The sequence below is a fragment of the Ochotona princeps genome, chromosome 10 (assembly GCF_030435755.1).
Source record: "Ochotona princeps isolate mOchPri1 chromosome 10, mOchPri1.hap1, whole genome shotgun sequence".
Lineage (NCBI taxonomy): Eukaryota > Metazoa > Chordata > Mammalia > Lagomorpha > Ochotonidae > Ochotona > Ochotona princeps.
The window spans coordinates 16,865,405-16,883,270 of record NC_080841.1 but is presented as its reverse complement, the minus strand read 5'-3'; the positions used below and the strand labels follow the sequence as shown (position 1 = coordinate 16,883,270).

The following is a 17,866-nucleotide window of genomic DNA, read 5'->3' as shown; positions in this document are numbered from 1 at the left end:
AAGAAAAGAAGGGAGAAGGAAGGGAAGGAAATGAAAGGGGAGGGAGGGAAAAAAGAAAAAAAAAAGACTAGTTTAGACGCACAAAGGACACCCTTGCTGGGGAAGGTATAGGACATATGCATTCCTCTATAGGAACATAACCAGACACACAGGTGGTGATAACATAGTTCTCCAGTGTACTTTCTTCCTAGCTTGTAGTGATTCATACGACATTTGAAGAAGGAAGAGTGAGGACCATGAGTAATATCCTTCATTGTAAAGATGAGGAAACTGATACTAAACCACAGTGAAAGAACTCCACTGGGCTGGCAAGGCTCAAGTTCAGGCACAGCACTGAGCTGCAAGTCCTCAGCTGAGCTCAAAGACAAGGAAGAAAACAGATGAGGAAGAAAAGAGGAAAAAATAAAGGGGGGAAACCTTCTTCACTTGTTTTATAACAAATGGATTAGGAGATTTCCAAATGAACACATAGGCTACAGTTACCCTAAAAGCAGTGATTTCCAACATCCCAGGGATGCTTGATTGTTTACAAATGTACAAGAATTGGGTCCAGAGGACAAAGTCAGGACAACATAACTGAAGGAACTTAAACAATTTATGAATACATGGAATAGTAAGAAGACAGAATGATGCCTAATTGTAAAAAGCAGTGTCTTCAGCAGGATGGAATAAATTTGATAATTCATATTTTATATTTACTCCTTTCAGGATATTACCTGCCTTGTGCTTAAGTGAAGAGGTTTTCATCTCTATTAATGAAGACTACAATTCCATTGTTTTTCCTTGTACTCATTAAGTTTTGATGTTAGATATATTGCTCACCTGAAATATTTTGCAAAGCATTTGATTCATCTCGACACAAATTTGTAATGTTCATCACAGAGCCTACTCTCATTTTTTTCTTCAGAAAATCTTAAAAACAAACTTAATTTCTTAAATATATGTAGGATTATGCAAATATTTTTGTTTCTATGTCAATTTTCTGATTCTGTGCTTTGAGGCAAATATGTACATTTCACAGATATTAGCAAATTTTGGCATCAAATTACTTTGTATCTCTGTCAAAAAAAAACCCCTCACAAATGGAGCTACTGTATTATCTAGTCAGCAGTCCCACTGCTGAATGTGTGTTACAAGAAGTAAAATAAATACATCCAGGAAAAAAAAAAAGCAGTGTCTTTAAAAAAGGTACAGTGATATGGGAAAAAAATGTTTACTCAAAATGTTAAATGAAAGATTTCTTTCTCTGTCTCTCTGTTGCTCTGCCTTTTAAGAAGTTGAAAACACAAAAACATATATAAAGAAACAAGTTCTGCAAGAAGGGTGACAGAAATCAAGGGTGTCTACTCTCTCTGGACAAGTTAGGCAAGAAGTAAAATCAGAATAGCATAATGGAAAGACTGGCCTGACAGAGCACTGAAATGTGTGACCATAGAATCAGCAAGCCAGCAACTCCTTGCACGAGCACTGGGTCCTAAGCTCACCAATATGACTGCCGTGCCAGGCAGCAGAGCGTGGTGATGTGAAGAGATGACTTGACCCACGGGAAGCTAACTGCCGAAGCACAAATCCCACTGCTCCTGTCAGCCAGCCAGATAACCTTGAGTAAATTATTTAACCTCACTGCCCATGTTCTTATCTACAATGGGGATGATAAAATCTGTACTCATCTCAAAGGGTTATTGTGATGATAAGTTAAAACAAGTAAAGCACTTGGCACAGTCCCTGGGCATAGGTAATACTCATTTAGTATTATTTATAATTATTATTTTTTATATTGCTGTGGGTCTTATAATAATAAAAAAATTGGTATCTAGTCAGTGTACACACCATTAATGTGGCTTCTACTGAGAGTTACATGTTTTTATAAACTACTGCCTGTTTGCACAGTGCCTGATGAGTAGTATTAATAATCTTCTCCTTCCCGAGAGAGGCACCTTGCAGTGAAGATAAGACATACAGTTATAGAAAAGAGTTAACCATTCTGGAATGTAGCATGTTTAAACTATAAGCTGAATGACTGAACTGACACCCCGCATGTATGACAATACCATGTTTTACAGCCAGCTTTCTATCACGTGAAAACAAATCTAACCAAAATGGAGAAGGGAGGCTATCACCATTACAGGTTTAGGGAAGCATCAACATTGGCATCACTATGGGTTGGTTAATTAGACATATTTCCAGATGTGAGGTAACATGTAACATCATGTATTATGCATTCTAAATCAAAAACACATTGCTTGAATTCACTTGATAGTTCAAAAATCAACTTTCAGCCTACAGGAAATACAGGCTACAGACAGAAGCTAAGCAACAACACAGGGAAGCAGCCAGGTAAATCTAGAACATAGGACACTTTTCTGGCCACAGTAAATCAGTGTCATGAAAAGAGGATAGCATCAGATGGAAGAAAACTTAAAGAACACAAGCCAGTAGATATTATCAACACTGGCACGAATGACTCAGTGGTAATGGATATATTTAGGACAATTGGGGGAATGTTTACATGACTTTGGTATTAAAAAAGATGAAAATTTACTTTCTCAAACAATATAGTGAATTATACAATAATATGTTCAATATAATCTTTTGTTCACATGTTTGCTTTATTTCCTAAAATTCTGAAAGTTTATTGAAAGAGGAAGGAAGGGAGGAAGAAGGGGGAAGAGTGGAAATAAAAAATAACTACTTAGGGCCCGGCAGATGGCCTCGTGGCTAAGGTCCTCGCCTTGAATGCCCCGGGATCCCATATGGGCACCGGTTCTAATCCAGGCATCTCCACTTCCCATCCAGCTCCCTGCTGGTGGCCTGGGAAGGCAGTCGAGGACGGCCCAAAGTCTTAGGACCCTGCACCTGCATGGGAGACCCGGAAGAGGTTTCTGGTTCCCGGCTTCGGATCGGCGCAGCACCTGCCCGTTGCGGTCACTCGGGGAGGGAATCATCGGACGGAAGATCTTCCTCTCTGTCTCTCCTCCTCTCTGTATATCTGACTTTGTAAATAAAATCAATAAATCTTTTTAAAAAATAACTACTTAATAAAATAAAAATAATTACTCATTAAAAAAGAAAGAAAGAAAAAGAAGGAGAAATAATGCAGGTCTTTAACTCATTATTCAAAAAGCCCAGATTATGACTAGGTTCAACCATCTGATTTAGCAAAAACTATTTTCTAAAAATACTATCTATAAATCTTGAAACGTAAGGGAGCAGTGTGATATGGTGAAAAGAAAACCGAACTTCAGACTCGAATACTGGGGCCACAGCTAGGGTGCAGCAGGGTAAAGCCACTTCCTGTGATGCCAGCATCCTATATTGCTCTGATTCTGATTCAGTTCCCTGCTAATGCACCTTGGAAAGCAGCACATGGATTCTGTCATGCTTGTGGGAAAACTGGATAGAGTTTCAGAATTCTGGCTGCAGCCTGGTCAAGCCCTGGTTGCTGTAGCCATTTGGGGAATGAGCCAGTAGATGGAAGACTTTTCTGTCTCCCACTGTCACTCTACTTTTAAAATAAATAAATCTCAAGAAAAAAATTTCCAATGTCACCTCTTCCTGGTCTTATGTGGCTTTCAGTGATACAATGAAAAGAAAAGTAATGTTCTAATTAAATGTTCATAGCAGTATTATTTTCTCAAGATTTATTTATTCCGATTTGAAAGGCAGAATTATAGAGAAAACGAGAGACACAGAAAGATCTTCCAACTACTGGTTCATTCTCCAAACGACTGTAACAGCTGCAACAGAGCTCATCTGAAGCCAGGAATCAGGAGCTTCTTCTGGGTCTCCCATATGGGTGCAGGGGCCAACATCCCCCACTGCCTTTCCAGGTCACAAACAGAGCTGGACTGAAAGATATTCTGGCCTTTCCAAGAACCCCAGAAAGGCCATAGCTTCAGTATATAGACTATGTCCCAGAACTAAGGGTAAAACCAAAATATCTCCATTTTGACAGCTCCCCACCCCAAGTTTAAGGTGAGCAACCAGCAATTTAAATGCTTACTAAAAAAAAGGAAAACACTCTTCACAGGAAGATAAAGATATCTAGCACCTATAATAAGATTTAAAAATCAGTCAGTCTGCATCCCATGTGTTTTCATGTTTTTGATTGTAGTTTCATTTATTCCAAATACTTTCTTTTTTCTTGCCGAATTGATCACTGGCACATCGATTACACGGTGGCATCATTTTTCCCCAAGAGACTTTTGTGTTTTCTTTTTCTCACCCATGCGTTGGTTACTTAGTGGCACGTTTTTTTCATGGTGCTCTGATTTTGTTGTTGCTGTTGTTCTAATTCATACCGGTTGTTGACCTTATATGCTTCTCATTTATGGGAATGTATAGTGATGGAGTAATAGAGACTACCATAACCACATGTGGGGATACAATGCAACATGCATCCCTGCTTCCAAATCAAAGATGGACTCCCAACGAAACTGTTGGAAATGTGTAGACAGTGGGATGCTGGGCTGTCTGACCACCAATGTTGGGACACACTTAAATAACAGACTGATAGAATCATGACTCCTCATGAAGGACTATACTTTTGTAGCAACGTGGGGAAAATCTGTCGGGGAGTGGGAATCCCATTCTATGAAGTTGCACCATAAAATTCAAAAATTCAAAATAAAAATTTAGCAACAACAACAAAAAGAAATGTAGTCCACAGTCAAGAGAAAAAAAATCAAGAAATACAAATAGACCCACGGGTAATGTAGGTAAAGTAGCATGCATGAACTTCTAACGAGTCACCACAGGAAAAGATGGATTTATGTGTAGAGATGGGACTTTTCAGGAGATAAAGGAGTAGGGAACTGAAGAACCGAATGTAAAAAACAATACTTCAGAAATTTTGAAAAATCATTGGATAATGATAATAATAGCATATTTGACACAACAAAGGCAAGGACTGGTGAACTGTAGAAATCTTCTAAACAGAATCACACAGGAAAAATCAAAAAGGTTTAAAGAGAAGTCTAGTGGCTAGCCAGATTCAGCCTTCATCTGAGATGTTGGCATTTCATACAGGCACCAGTTCAAGTCCTGGCTGTTCCACTTCAGATCGAGTTCCCTGCTAATATGCCTAGGAAAGCAGCAAAAGATGGTCCAGATGCCTGAGCTCCTGCACCCACAGGAGAGATCTGCAAGAATCTCCAGGTTACTGGTTTTGGCCTGTCCCAGCCCCAATGACCGTGACCATTTGCAGAGTGAACTGGCAGATAAAAGGGTGCTTTCTCTCCCCCTCTCTCTGCTACTCTGTCTTCTAAGTAAACGAAAAATAAATCTTAAAAAAGGAAAGGGCCCAGTGCAGTAGCCTGATGGTTAAATCCTTGTCTTGCAACTGCTGGGATGTCATATAGGTGTAGGTCTGATTCCCTTCTGCTCCACTTCCCTTCCAGCTCCCTGCTTGTGGCCTGGGAAAGCATAAGAAGACAGTCCAAAACCTTTGGACCTTGCAGCTGTGTGGGAGACCCAAAAGAAGCTTCTGGTTCCTGGCTTTGGATCGGCTCAGCTCCAGCCATTGCAGGCATTTGGGGAGTGAATCAGTGCACAGAAGATTTTCCTGTCTGTCTCTACTTCTCTCTCTGTACATCTGCCTTTCCAATAAAAATAAATAAATGTTAAAAAAAGAAACAGATTCTCAATAACCTGTGAGACTGTACCAAGCAGTATAACAAATATGCAACTGAAAGAAAAGCAAGAGGTAATTGAGTAAGAGATAAAGGTTGACTCAATTTTTCCCACATTGAGTAAAAGTCAATATTCACAATATTTTAAGTCACTGTGGGGGATACCTACATCCTATATTTGAGTGTTGATTGAAGTTTCAGTTTTTTCTACTTTTAATCCAACTTCCTGGGAAGGCAGGGCATGATGGCCCAAGCGCCATCCATATGGGATATCTGCTGAAGTTTCTGGCTTCCGGCTTCAGCCTGGCTTAATCGCAGTTATGTGGATATTCAGGGAGTAGACCAGCAGATAGAAAGGATGTGTGTGTGTGTGGTGTGTCCCGCTTGCCTTCTGTCACTACAACTTTCAAATAAGTAAACAAATCTCCAAAAAAAAAAAAAAAAAAAGAAAAAGAAAAAAAAGAAAAATGAACCACAGCTGACTTTTCACCAGAAATAACAGGGAGCAGCGGACCAAAACAAAACAGACCCCCTCCCTTGTTGAAAGAATATTATATCATTCCATTAAACTTTTTTTTCAAAGCAGGAAAATATTTACATTCTGTTAGAAGTCAGGATAGTGGTTTCCTTTCAGGGATAATGACTTCAAGGGGATGGTAGTAATATTCTTTTGTTTCTCCGGGTCCTGGTTATATAATTGTTTCCAGTTTGTAAGAATTCACTAAACTGCACACAACATGTGCACTATCCCTAGATATTTAATACAGCCATAAAAAGTTATGACAAAAAAGATTTTGCAGGATAGATGAGAAAAGCTATTTACGGCTTACTATATACAGTAGGTGATATTTTACAAAAGGTTGTTATTATTTATAGTATTATTATCATCTTCCCACAGAAAGTTGGGAGAGATATAAATGGAATAAACAGCACTAAAATCCGTGGGAGGCAAATCTTGTTCCTCAACTGGATTGGTAAGCTCTTTTCACACCTCACACAATACTGTACTTACAGTATTCACTGAAATATTTACTGATTGGCTTTCTAACTCAGGGTAGCATTCAACCCCAAGGCTGCATTTGGACACTTGTTTTCTGTCTATTTTACCTTCTTTCTAATACTCTTTCTGTTTTTCATTCCTTTTCTTCTGAGTTTCTAATAACAACTTAAACAAACTGAATTACCGTAATACCTGGAATCCTTTAGAAAAGGCAAATACCCACTCATATTCACCAAAGCAAAACTGCACACATCTTTGATGCACATTTTCCTTTTTCGCTGTGTCTCTGTATGTCCAGAAAAAAGCCTGGACCACCCAAAGAGAAGCCTCAGGAGACAGCATACAAATGCTACTGACCTAATGTCACAGAAACCATAGCTAAACCCCACCAAGTGACCCTAGCTGCAAAGCTCCCTTCACTGTTGGCTTTGGCAGCAAACCTGCCGCTCTGTATCAGCAGAGATACCTTTGAAGTAGCTGGCAGCCTTCCATCCCCACTCAAATAAGCTCAGCTTGATATCCTACTCTTTTCTCCAAAGAGAATTTCTTCATCAGAATTAGAGAATAAAGCTCAAATAATTGGGATGGATTTTTGCCACCCACAAGACAAGACGGATAACTGGAGCCGCTGCTGTGAAGCATCATGCAATGCTGTAGTGACCACATTGTAACACGGAGGAAATTCAGTTAGTAATGGATCCTGAGTGTGGTAAGGAGGGAAAAGTACGGTGCACAGGGAAGGGACGAGGAATGTTAATCATTACTTCCCCCGAAGATATCTCCAAGTTAAACCATTTCTCAAGGGCAGTAAAACACAGCAACACAACCCTTGGAAAATCCATTCAATCAACAGCATAGTCATTCCAAATCAAAATTCCATTATTAAAAGCCACGGATCAAGATTGTCACATAAGATGGCATAATATCTGCATCAGATAAATGCATATATACTGCAGTTACTTAAAAGAATCTCTACATTAATCGTAAGGCATAAAATAATCTAAATGCTAAGTAAACAGTTGTTATACCATAGTATTTAGGGAAGAATCACAAAAAGGAAAAATCTGTACATGTCAGTATAGATGCATAAACACGTATTTTCAGTCCGCTGTTGAACCCATGGACATTCGTGCCTTCTGTACCTCTCTCGGATGTTTCACTACAGTAGCCCTGCAGGTTCAATTCTTATATTGATGATACTAACACCACAGAACTAACACCTCTTTGTAGTATCATCGCATCTCTCCTCAGAAATGCCAATCAGCTGGCTTCAAAGGAAATTCTATCCCAGTCCATAGGAAATAAACAGGTAACATGTATGACTTGTTATTTTAAATTTCCTTTACTCTCTTTGACTGTCAAATTCATTTTCTTGGGACCAAAGGACATTTGAGCGGGTGCAACAATTCTCTTACAACCAATGTACAAATGGTAAAAGGGCATGTTTAACATCTGAGCACCCGAGATAAGAGTATTAACTGAGCCTCAGCACTCAGCTTACATTCCCTACTCCCAGCAGTGTGAAGGAATAAAGCAGCAAACCACAAGAAGTTGCCTAGAGAGAAGGCCTGGTGCTGCCTCAACATTAACTGCCAAGGAGGGAACATGACCCACAGACACAGACAGTTCTGGTGTCTGGATGCTCTCTGTGCTCTCCAACTTCTCCAAAACGAAAGATGGTGTCCACAGCAGCAGATCTCAAGCCAAGCTCCACCCCGGAGACTGCCTCAAACACACTAGGATGGAGTGCTGGATGAGTACTTTTTTTTTTAACTTCACAATCTTTTAAATAAGCTTTATTCAGACATTTACAAACAATTAAGTGTGCAGTATGGTAAGTTTTGACAAATACACTGCCATAGTCAAGAATATATAACATTTTCATAAATGTACATATTCCTTCATGTCTCTTTTCAGTCAAACCATTATCTTCTCCTGCCCAGGCCTGCAAGGCTGTCACTAGCCTGTTTCCTACACTACAAAGGACGTTTGTCTTTTCTAAAATTTCATATAAATGGAATCAAGCAGAATACATGCTTATACTTGGCTTTTTATAAGGACATAATGTTTTCTAAAGCCATTACAGTTTATCTAATAGCAGCTCATTCTTACTATTTGGTGAATTCTTGTATGAATATATCACACATTATTTTTCCAACCATCCACTGATGGCCATTTAAGCTGTCTTCAGTTTGGGCCATTCTGAACAAGTATTAGTTCCCAACACATACTCTCTTATTACTCCGAAGGTCAAAAATTCAAAACAAATTTCGCTGAGTTAAAGCCAAGGTGATAGCAGCATGCTCATTCTTGGTAAGATCTCAGAAAGAACCCATTTCCTTGCTTCTTCCAGCACTTAGAGTGACATTCCGTGGATGGCCCCTTCCTCCAGAGTCAGTGGCACAGCACCTCCTATCACTCTGCTTCCATCACTTGGCCTTCCTCTTCTTCATCTGTACTTTCATCCTTCTAAGGACACTTATGATGGCATTTAGGGCTCACCTGGCTAATCAAACAGAATATCGCCATCCACAGATTCTCAGACTTACCACATCTATAAAACTGATAACATTCACCAGGTTCCAAAATTAGAAGATAGACAACTTGGAGTGGGGGACAAATGTAACTCACCAGCCACAAAAGCTATTATGAATATTCAAAAGCTAATATGATGGGCCTGGTGGCGTGGCCTAGTGGCTAAGGTCCTCGCCTTGAATGCGCCAGGATCCCATATGGTCGCTGGTTCTAATCCCAGCAGCTCCACTTCCTCTCTATCTCTCCTCCTCTCTGTATATCTGACTTTGTAATAAAAATAAAATAAATCTTAAAAAAAAAAGCTAATACGAGTCTTTGTGTAAACATGTGCTTATATTTAGCTTGAGTAAATATTAAGAAATACAAGTTGGATCACATATTGCAAGCATATATTTAACTTCATGGAAACTGCCAAACCATCACTCAAAATGGTTGCACCATTTCACATTCTCACCAGCAATATATGAGTACATCCTAACAACTTGGTAGTGTCAGCTATTTTCATTTTAGCTATTTCAGAGTATTTGCAGTGTATCTTCTCAATGTTTTAATTTATATTTCTCTGACAATTAATGATATTGAACACTGTTTTCACATACTGATTGGTCATTTGTACATCATCAGTAAAGTATTTACTAAAACTCTGGTCATCTTTTAAAAAGTGGGAACTTTGTACTTCTGAGTGATAAGAGTTCTTTATTCTACCTTCTAATGACTCTGTCAGAAATATGTTGTTACGATTTGTATTTGTCTCCCAGAGCTCATGTGTCAGAAACTTAATCATTAATGAAACAAGTGTTGAGAGGTAGACGCTTTCAGAGGTAATTAGGTTATAACGGCTCTGTCCTCTTGATAAATTACTACCATCTTGTGGAAGTGGTTGAGTTAAAGAGGGAGTGGATTCCTGAGAATCCAGCCCCTACTCCTTCTTCTCTTTGTTCCTGTCATGCTATAGAAACAAGGCCCTTGCCAGATGTGATTTAACCTTGAACTTCCCAACCTCCAAAACTATAAGAAGTAAACCTCTTTCTTTACAAAGTATCCAGCATTAGGTATTGTTACAGCAGCAGAGGACAGACTAAGACACATACATTGCAAATATTTTCTTCTAGTCTGAGGCTTATCTTTCATTTTAACAATCTCTTCCCAAGAACAAAAGTGCAAGACTTCAATTCAAATGCATCCTTTTTTCCTTTTATTAGTCAAGCTTTTTGTATCCTAAGAAATCTTTCTCTAATCAAGGCCACAGATTATTTTTTTTAAAACTCCCAAAATAACTTTCATGCATAGGTAAAGTTGAGAACTCCTATGGAATTTGGAAATTTGGAACTATTGGGAATTTGGCCCCACTTTCTCAGTTTAACTTTAGTTTCTGCCACAGAAAGCATATTAAAGGTAAAACAGGAATACTATTAATACTATTCATTGCTGTACTATAAAAACAAGAGATGTGATTCAGTCTTAAGACTGAATTGACCAGCTTCCAAGCTTAAGTGTGAGCAGCTGTCAAGGGCTAGTAACATTTGAAAACTAAAGTCAGGGGCACCTTGAATGTGTTCCAGCTAAGTGAAAGGAGGAAGAGAGAAAACGATTGTCCTCTCCCCTATGGGAAAAAGCTTACCCAAGTTTATTTCAGCTTCAACTGAGCAAATAAGAAAAATGATTTCTGTTCTCACTGGGATTCTGTAAAACATTCCTCCCAGAGATCACATGGAGATGGGAGTCAGACTTGGCAGTATTTGACCAGCATTTTTGAAGCTACCACATTAAACAAATGAAGGTGACAGCAATAATATTTGCCCAATCTTTGGTTCCAACAGAGGTTAGACAGACTGAGCTTTCATCGCACGAAAAAAGATGTCAGGAGTACCAAATGTGCTCAATTTTCCCTGGCGTCCTAGACAAAATTGGTCGGTTTCTAAGCTATGGACAGGAGACTACAGGCTACTTTCTCCAGATGTTATGCTTAGCCAAAGCAATCTCCGACACAACTTCATGCAAAATGTATAATATGTCCCAGTAGACATAACCACAAACCAGAGGGCCAGCAAGGAGCATCCCTTAAGGGGGCTCAGTAGCATAGAGAGGCCAATTGTGCAGTCATCCTGACTTCCCCAAATTAGCTGAACTAGCAGTGAGCCAGATTTGTGGGTAGTTCTCACATTTAATGAGTCTTTGTTTCCTTCTAGCTAGAGATTCTATCCCTGGGGAGAAAAACATGCTGCCCTAGTTCACTCCCAACTTCTAGTTGCTTTCCAACACCTGGTAGGAGAAATAACCCGACATTGATATGAACACTACTACCTTTTTTTTTTTTGAAGGTTTCTGTGCAAAATGAAAGACCAGATTAATTGTATAACTCTATAACTAAGTGAAATACCCATATTCAATGGAAAGGGTAAGAAGACCTGGACCACTCTCATTCCTGCACAGGTACCGACAGAGTGCTAATACAGCATGCAGATGAAAGCACTGGGTTCTAAAGTCAAATGCCTAGATTTAAATACTAATCACACCTCATTTTTGCTTAATTTCTTTCACTTCAGTCTCTTCTTTCTTAGAAATATTAACAGCATTATTACTTTACAGAATAATTGTGAAGATTAAGGAATGAATGCATATGAAGGGCTTAACACAATGCATAACAGGATTCAAAAAATACTGACTTGTATTTTCATAATTTTCCCAGTGAATCATTGTTTTATAAGTTAAAAAGCCACTATTTAAAAAAAGAAGAAAAATCTATGACTTTTGTTAATGATAAATAGATTTAAATTCACATAAAGCATCTATTTTTTAAAACTTCTTTATTTTCATTGGAAAGGCAGGTTTTAGAGTGAAGGAGAGACAGAGAAAAATATCTTCTATCTGCTGGTTCAGTCTCCAAATGGATGCAACAGTTAGAGCTGAGCTGATCTGAAGTCAGGTGCCAGGTGCTTCTTCCAGGTCTCTCACAGGGGTGCAGGGGTCCTGAGGCTGGAGCCATCCTCTACTGCTAGCTCAGGCTATAAGCAGGGAGCTGGATGGGAAGTAGAGCAGCCAAGACACGAACCAGTGTCTTCATGGGATGCTAGTGCTTGGAGGTGGAGGATTAACAAGCAGAGCCATTGTGTTGGCTCAGCCCAGACTCCTCATTCAAAATGTAGCAAATTGGATGATAGAAAGAAAAAACTGTGAAAGGTTTTGGAGTTAACAGCAGAGTCAGGCCCAAGAGAAAGAGTGACTTCCTCTGCTCCGAGAGCACAAAGCAAGTCCCAGAAACGGACAGGTGCCCAGGAGCACTTCTTAGGTCTCCTATCTGATTATAATAATTTTACAGGTGGGATTCCAATCCTTCACATGCAACACACTTGAAATAAAAGACACTGAAAAGTTGGACTATGGAGAATGTTTCTTTGTCCAGTACTGGAAAGCAAACAGACTGTCACATAGCAAGCCAGAAAGAAATCTACTCACAATCTGTCAGCTAGTTTCTACCTTAGAGTTTTCTGTCTATATTGAAACCTCAAAGGGACAAAAAGAGATTATGCACCCCGTGGGGTAGAAAATTTTATTTACTAAACCGTCCCATGCACATCTCAGGTCAATTTAATTGAGGCAAAGTTATAAAGATCAAAGGAAAGTTCTATGACCTGCAACTATAATCAATGATGTGAATAAATCTTACAAACATAATGTTGAATGAGAGAAACCAGACACTAAAGGATACATACTGTATGACTCTATTTATATACAGTATGAAACCGAGCAAAACCAATCTCTGCTGCCAAGAGCCCAAGCTGGTGGGAGTTTAAAGGACTGACAACTGGAAATAAGCAAGAGGTGTGCTTCTGGGTACTAAACACTCTGTTTGGAGGTCAGGGTTACACTAGTGTGCTCAGTTTGTGAAAACGCATTTAACTAGAAACTGGTGAAATGTGAGCTGTTCTTCATGGAATTGCATACCCCTAGCACAGAAATGCACGGCTTCCAGAGGCCAACCCTGAGACCATGGACCAAGGCTAGGAATAGTCCCGGGTGGATGTTGCCTCTGGAGGTGAGATGCCCTTGCCTTAGGTACTGCCATACCCTCAGGTGTTGGGTGAAATATGGATGGGGCACAGAGGAGCCAAGAACTTTGATATCTGGTTTGGGCATAAACATCTCGGAGGTCTGGAGAAGCTAGGAGGAGAAGAGCAAGATAAGAGATTAGGACAAGTCTACCTAATATCTCTCACATAAATATTTTTCTCAAACTAACAGAGAAAATAGAGTGGGAAATTGCAAGTCAACTGTTTCCTTCTTAAAATAGTCCAACTGACTACTGTCTGACTACTGTCAAGTCTTCAAAGTTTTTACCTAAAAAGGTATTAATTTTGGTGATACATGTCACTAGGGGTTAGAGAATAATTTAAATTAATGACACGCAAGCTGGAGCAGATGCTAGAAACCAAGGATGAGATAGAAAAGTAGCTTTCCCCTTAAATGAAATGTGGCCACAACCACAGCAGTCAAGTCTCCTAAAAATAACTAGTGAACTGTGTTGGTGAGGTTAGGGGTGTGAGGAGAGTCTGCCTTTCTTCTTTTCTTCACCAGATGATTGTACCCTCAATGTTCTGTTTCTAAGACATAGAAAAAAAGAATCCCATTCAGGGATGCAATTATATAGATAGTAGTATCTAAATAAGTTATGTTTTTAGGCTGGTTAAAAAATTGGAAGAAATCAGGTTTAATTTCAGAGCCAGTCAGATCTTTTTTTATATCTTCCTGTCTTTAGGGATTGAAACACTGGCAAGTTATTAATCAGAGTTTTTTTTCTCTCTCTAATATTAACATCAAATTTTACAAATTAAATAGACCTATCAGTCTCCTTTCTCCCTATAATTTTGAGAAAGATTATTCACCTTTTGGAAAGTCCTTCTGGGGATCTCAGAACTTAAATGTTATATATGGGATACTATGTATAATGATGGGCCCTTTGCCACAATTTGTAACACACTTCATGCTCTAATGCCTCTGCTAAGAGCCCAAAGTTGAGTGAGCTTAGAAAAGAGGCCCAAATTTCTAAGAGAATGTTCCTTCACTGACAGGATGTGAATTTAGGAGAAATTCTTTAAGATGATCATGATTACTTTTAGTTTCTCCTTAGTCAAACTGTGAAATATAAGTCCAAGGAATTTTGATAATTCAAGGGCAGAAAGATACACAAATGAAAAGATACATAAAGATATGCCAAAGAATCACTAAACTCATGAGTCCATCTTCACCAAGATGAGAACAGACAACACAAGCATACTGACATATAAGTTTGCCAAATGAACTAAACGAGGAAAGCATGAAATGATATAAAGCTCTTGAGTTCCAACAGCTTCACCTCTTCATGAAGGAAATCAATCAAAACATTCATTACTAATATATGCAGATTATGAGCTATGACACCATTCCCTGGGTGGTACCTTACAAATAGTTACCTCCCCAGGGCTACCATTAATTCAGCTCAAAAACAAAGAAAAGAATGCAATTCAAATATATATTTTTTTCTATAAGTAGGTGGTAGGAAAAGTCTTTATCTTGTGGGCCAATAAGATATCCATTTTTGCTTTTGTTTTTGTACAACACTAGGTCATTGTCCTACCTCTGTGAGCAGGAATATCTACACACCTTTTTAAAGAGTCTTCCTGAGTCCTCACTGACTTGGACAAAGCGAGGAATGATGTTATTCAGGTAGATGTCACTCAGGGTGGTGTGGTCCCTGCTCTCCCGCTTCACTTGGTTTAAGAGGAGGTTCCAGCAGTTCACAGGAGAGAGAACGTTTTGATCCTTCCTGCAGAGAAACAGCAAAGGAAAAAAAAGTTGGTAAGCAAGCAGGGCCAACATCTACAATCACAGTTCATATCACAAAGTCACAGTAATCAAAGCAGAACTGGAAGTAAGGATTTCTTTCCTGAAGCATGAACCTTTGAGTTCCTCCTTTCCCTACAAGTTCAATGAATAAAAACGAGAAAACAGTAACAAGGAGGTGGGAGAGGGGAGGAGGGATGGAACAAAGAAGGGGAACAGGAGGAAGAGGAGCAGGATTATCTGTGGTGCAGCTGTTCTGTTCTAGGTACTTGGGGAATGCTGTTTATATTAGCAGATCTAACGGCATCATTTCATTATAAGCAAAGCAGTAACAATAATAGGCATTCTACTGATTGGAAGGGATTTGGTACTTGCCCATGGCCAGTAAGGAAAAGTCAGGGACAAAAATTACAGTTCTATTGCCCAAGTGGAATCTAGGTTAGACATAATTTTAGCCCCTAAGTCATTTGGTTTGTCTCTAGAGTTGAGGATAAAAGGTAGCGACTTTGTGTGGAGATAAAATCACTACAGATACAGATTAAGTTTCCACAGATTTATCCACTGAAGGATTCAGTGACTATCTACCATGAAAAGTCACTGAAACCTTTTCGGTTCCATCTAAGAAGGTTTTGATTTCATTGGTTGAATTCATGATCTCGCATTCCATACAACCAAGATCACAAGCTATATTGTAAACAAACATATAATAAATAGTATATATATTATATATGTTACTAAAATGTCCATAATTTGAGTGGAACAGCAAAGTGTTAAATCTAGATGTTCATTACTAATTAAAATACTGTGACAGTTATAAATTATCTATTCATGTCATGGCATTAATTTAACTAACCAGAAAGTTCTGCATTTTTTAAAAAGTTAATTTTTATTTATTTGAAAGGCAAAATTACAGAGGGACAAAGAAAGACAGAGTTCTTCCATTTGCTGGTTCACTTCCCATATGGCCGCAATGACTGGGGCCGGGGTAGGCCAGAGCCAACAGAGCCAACAGTCCTTAACGAGAGAAAGAGAAAGAAGGAATAGCTGGTGGTATAATTTACAAAGGGGTACTGCACACTTAGCACCTGGCTAGGCTTTTGACACTGTTATTTAACTTAAATCCCACAACTACATGATCAAGTGCGGGCCATTACCACATATGGCAAATGAGAAAAATTTAGATTGAAAGAAAGGTTAAACACCTTGCTCAAGGTGACATCTTAAAAAGTGGCAGTGCAGGAGTTCAAAACAAAGTCTGTAAATGCAAAGAGTGTATTCTTAACTACTGCATACACACACACATCTACATTCCGTCTATTCCTCTTTCCTCACTCACCCTCTAGTCAGACTCTTGCTGAATAGAAAGTGAACTGAATATAGCTTGATCCTTGAGTCAGCGCTACTTCCATTCAGAGATGGAAGCTGCCAGCCACCTGGGATTTGTAAAGTGTGGAGCTCAACTTGGAAGGAGTTTTCCAATTCTGCAGTAATAACTACCAACAATAATCATGCCACACTGACTTGAGCTTGAGAACACATCAGACCAGCAAAACAAACACCTGTCTAACCAAAACCAAGGGTCTGTTTCAGTGAATATTAAAGCCCAAATTGAAGCTGTGCTAAGCCTGTCTTCCTTCCCTGTGTTCCAGGCAATACAGCTCTGTAACCAGCATCACTAGCATGTGTGTGCCAAATCCTGTGGTAACATTATGCCCACTCATTCTTTTTGGAGAAACTAAAAGATTTCTCTGAAAATAATAATAATAAAAAAAAACATAGTTGACAAGGAGAAAGACATGATTAATCCACTCCTTTCAAAACACTTAGCATCCAAAAGAGGGGAGCAGAGTAAAAAATGATCCTAATTTCAAAATGGTGAGAGATGTGAGCACATGTATTCAATGATATCTGATTATTCCACTACAAGGAAACTTCCAAATTGATTTCAAATAAATTTCGGTTATTAAATCCTAAACAACCTAATTTATATTATTTTACAAAGTGGTTTCTCAATCCTCAATAAGCATGTAATATTGTAGGCAGTTACATTTGCTTTTCAAAAGGGCAGATATTAGAAATGTTGGTTCAAGTAGCTGGGTTCCTGCCACCCATGTGGGAGACCTGGATTGAGTCCCCAGCTCCCAGCACTATTTTGGCTCAGCGCAGGCCAACCAACCATTGCAGGTATTTGGGGAGTGAACTTGTGGCAGAGATTAGTCTCATTCATTTCTCTCTCTCTCTCTCTCTCTCTCTCTCTCTCTCTCTGTCTCTCTTCCTCTATCTCTGTCTCCTCCCCCAGTTTCCTACTGCCTCTCACATAAACAAAAAAAAGTTTTAAAGCACTATGAAAAAGGCAGGGGCAGATCCCACAAGACCTTCAATTTACAATTGGTTTCAGTCTGTATCTTGTGGGTTGGAGGTCTGTTCTGAGTCTCTTCTACAGCACTTTGCACACACTCCACAAATGTGCAAGCACTTGCATCTTAGATGAACAAGGTACATTACTAAGTAATTTTGTGGTTATAAAAACATAAACAGCAGAGTACAGTATAAGAGATAAAGAAAGACCTATAACGAGCAGAAATTTAACAAATGTATGAACAAAGGGCCAGCTAGTTCACAAATGCACACCACAGACAAGAGGAGGAAAAGCCAACCTAACATCATGGAAAAGAATGCAGAGCTGACATTCCAAGATATCCTCCAAAGGTTGAATACACAAAAATAAGTTAACAAAATGAATGGATGGAAGTGGGACTCTTTCAAAGATAAACTGCCTTACCATTTAACACTCCAGCATTTTATTAAGAAATTTAAGTCATGTTATCACAAATATTTATTTCTACCCTTACAGCATGTAACTATTATTGCTTTCAGGAGC

At 39.0% G+C, this 17,866-nt stretch overlaps 1 protein-coding gene across 5 annotated transcripts in view; it reads right to left on the bottom strand.

Annotated features, from left to right (window-relative positions):
• The window catches only part of SRGAP2 (SLIT-ROBO Rho GTPase activating protein 2), a 245,426-nt gene that overhangs the window by 102,930 nt on the left and 124,630 nt on the right, over nt 1-17,866 (bottom strand). For all 5 annotated transcript variants that reach the window (XM_058669101.1, XM_058669100.1, XM_058669102.1 and 2 more), the window contains exon 4: nt 14,806-14,968. In XM_058669101.1, coding sequence (XP_058525084.1) covers nt 14,806-14,968 — 163 coding nt within the window. The remainder of the gene's footprint in view (nt 1-14,805; nt 14,969-17,866) is intronic.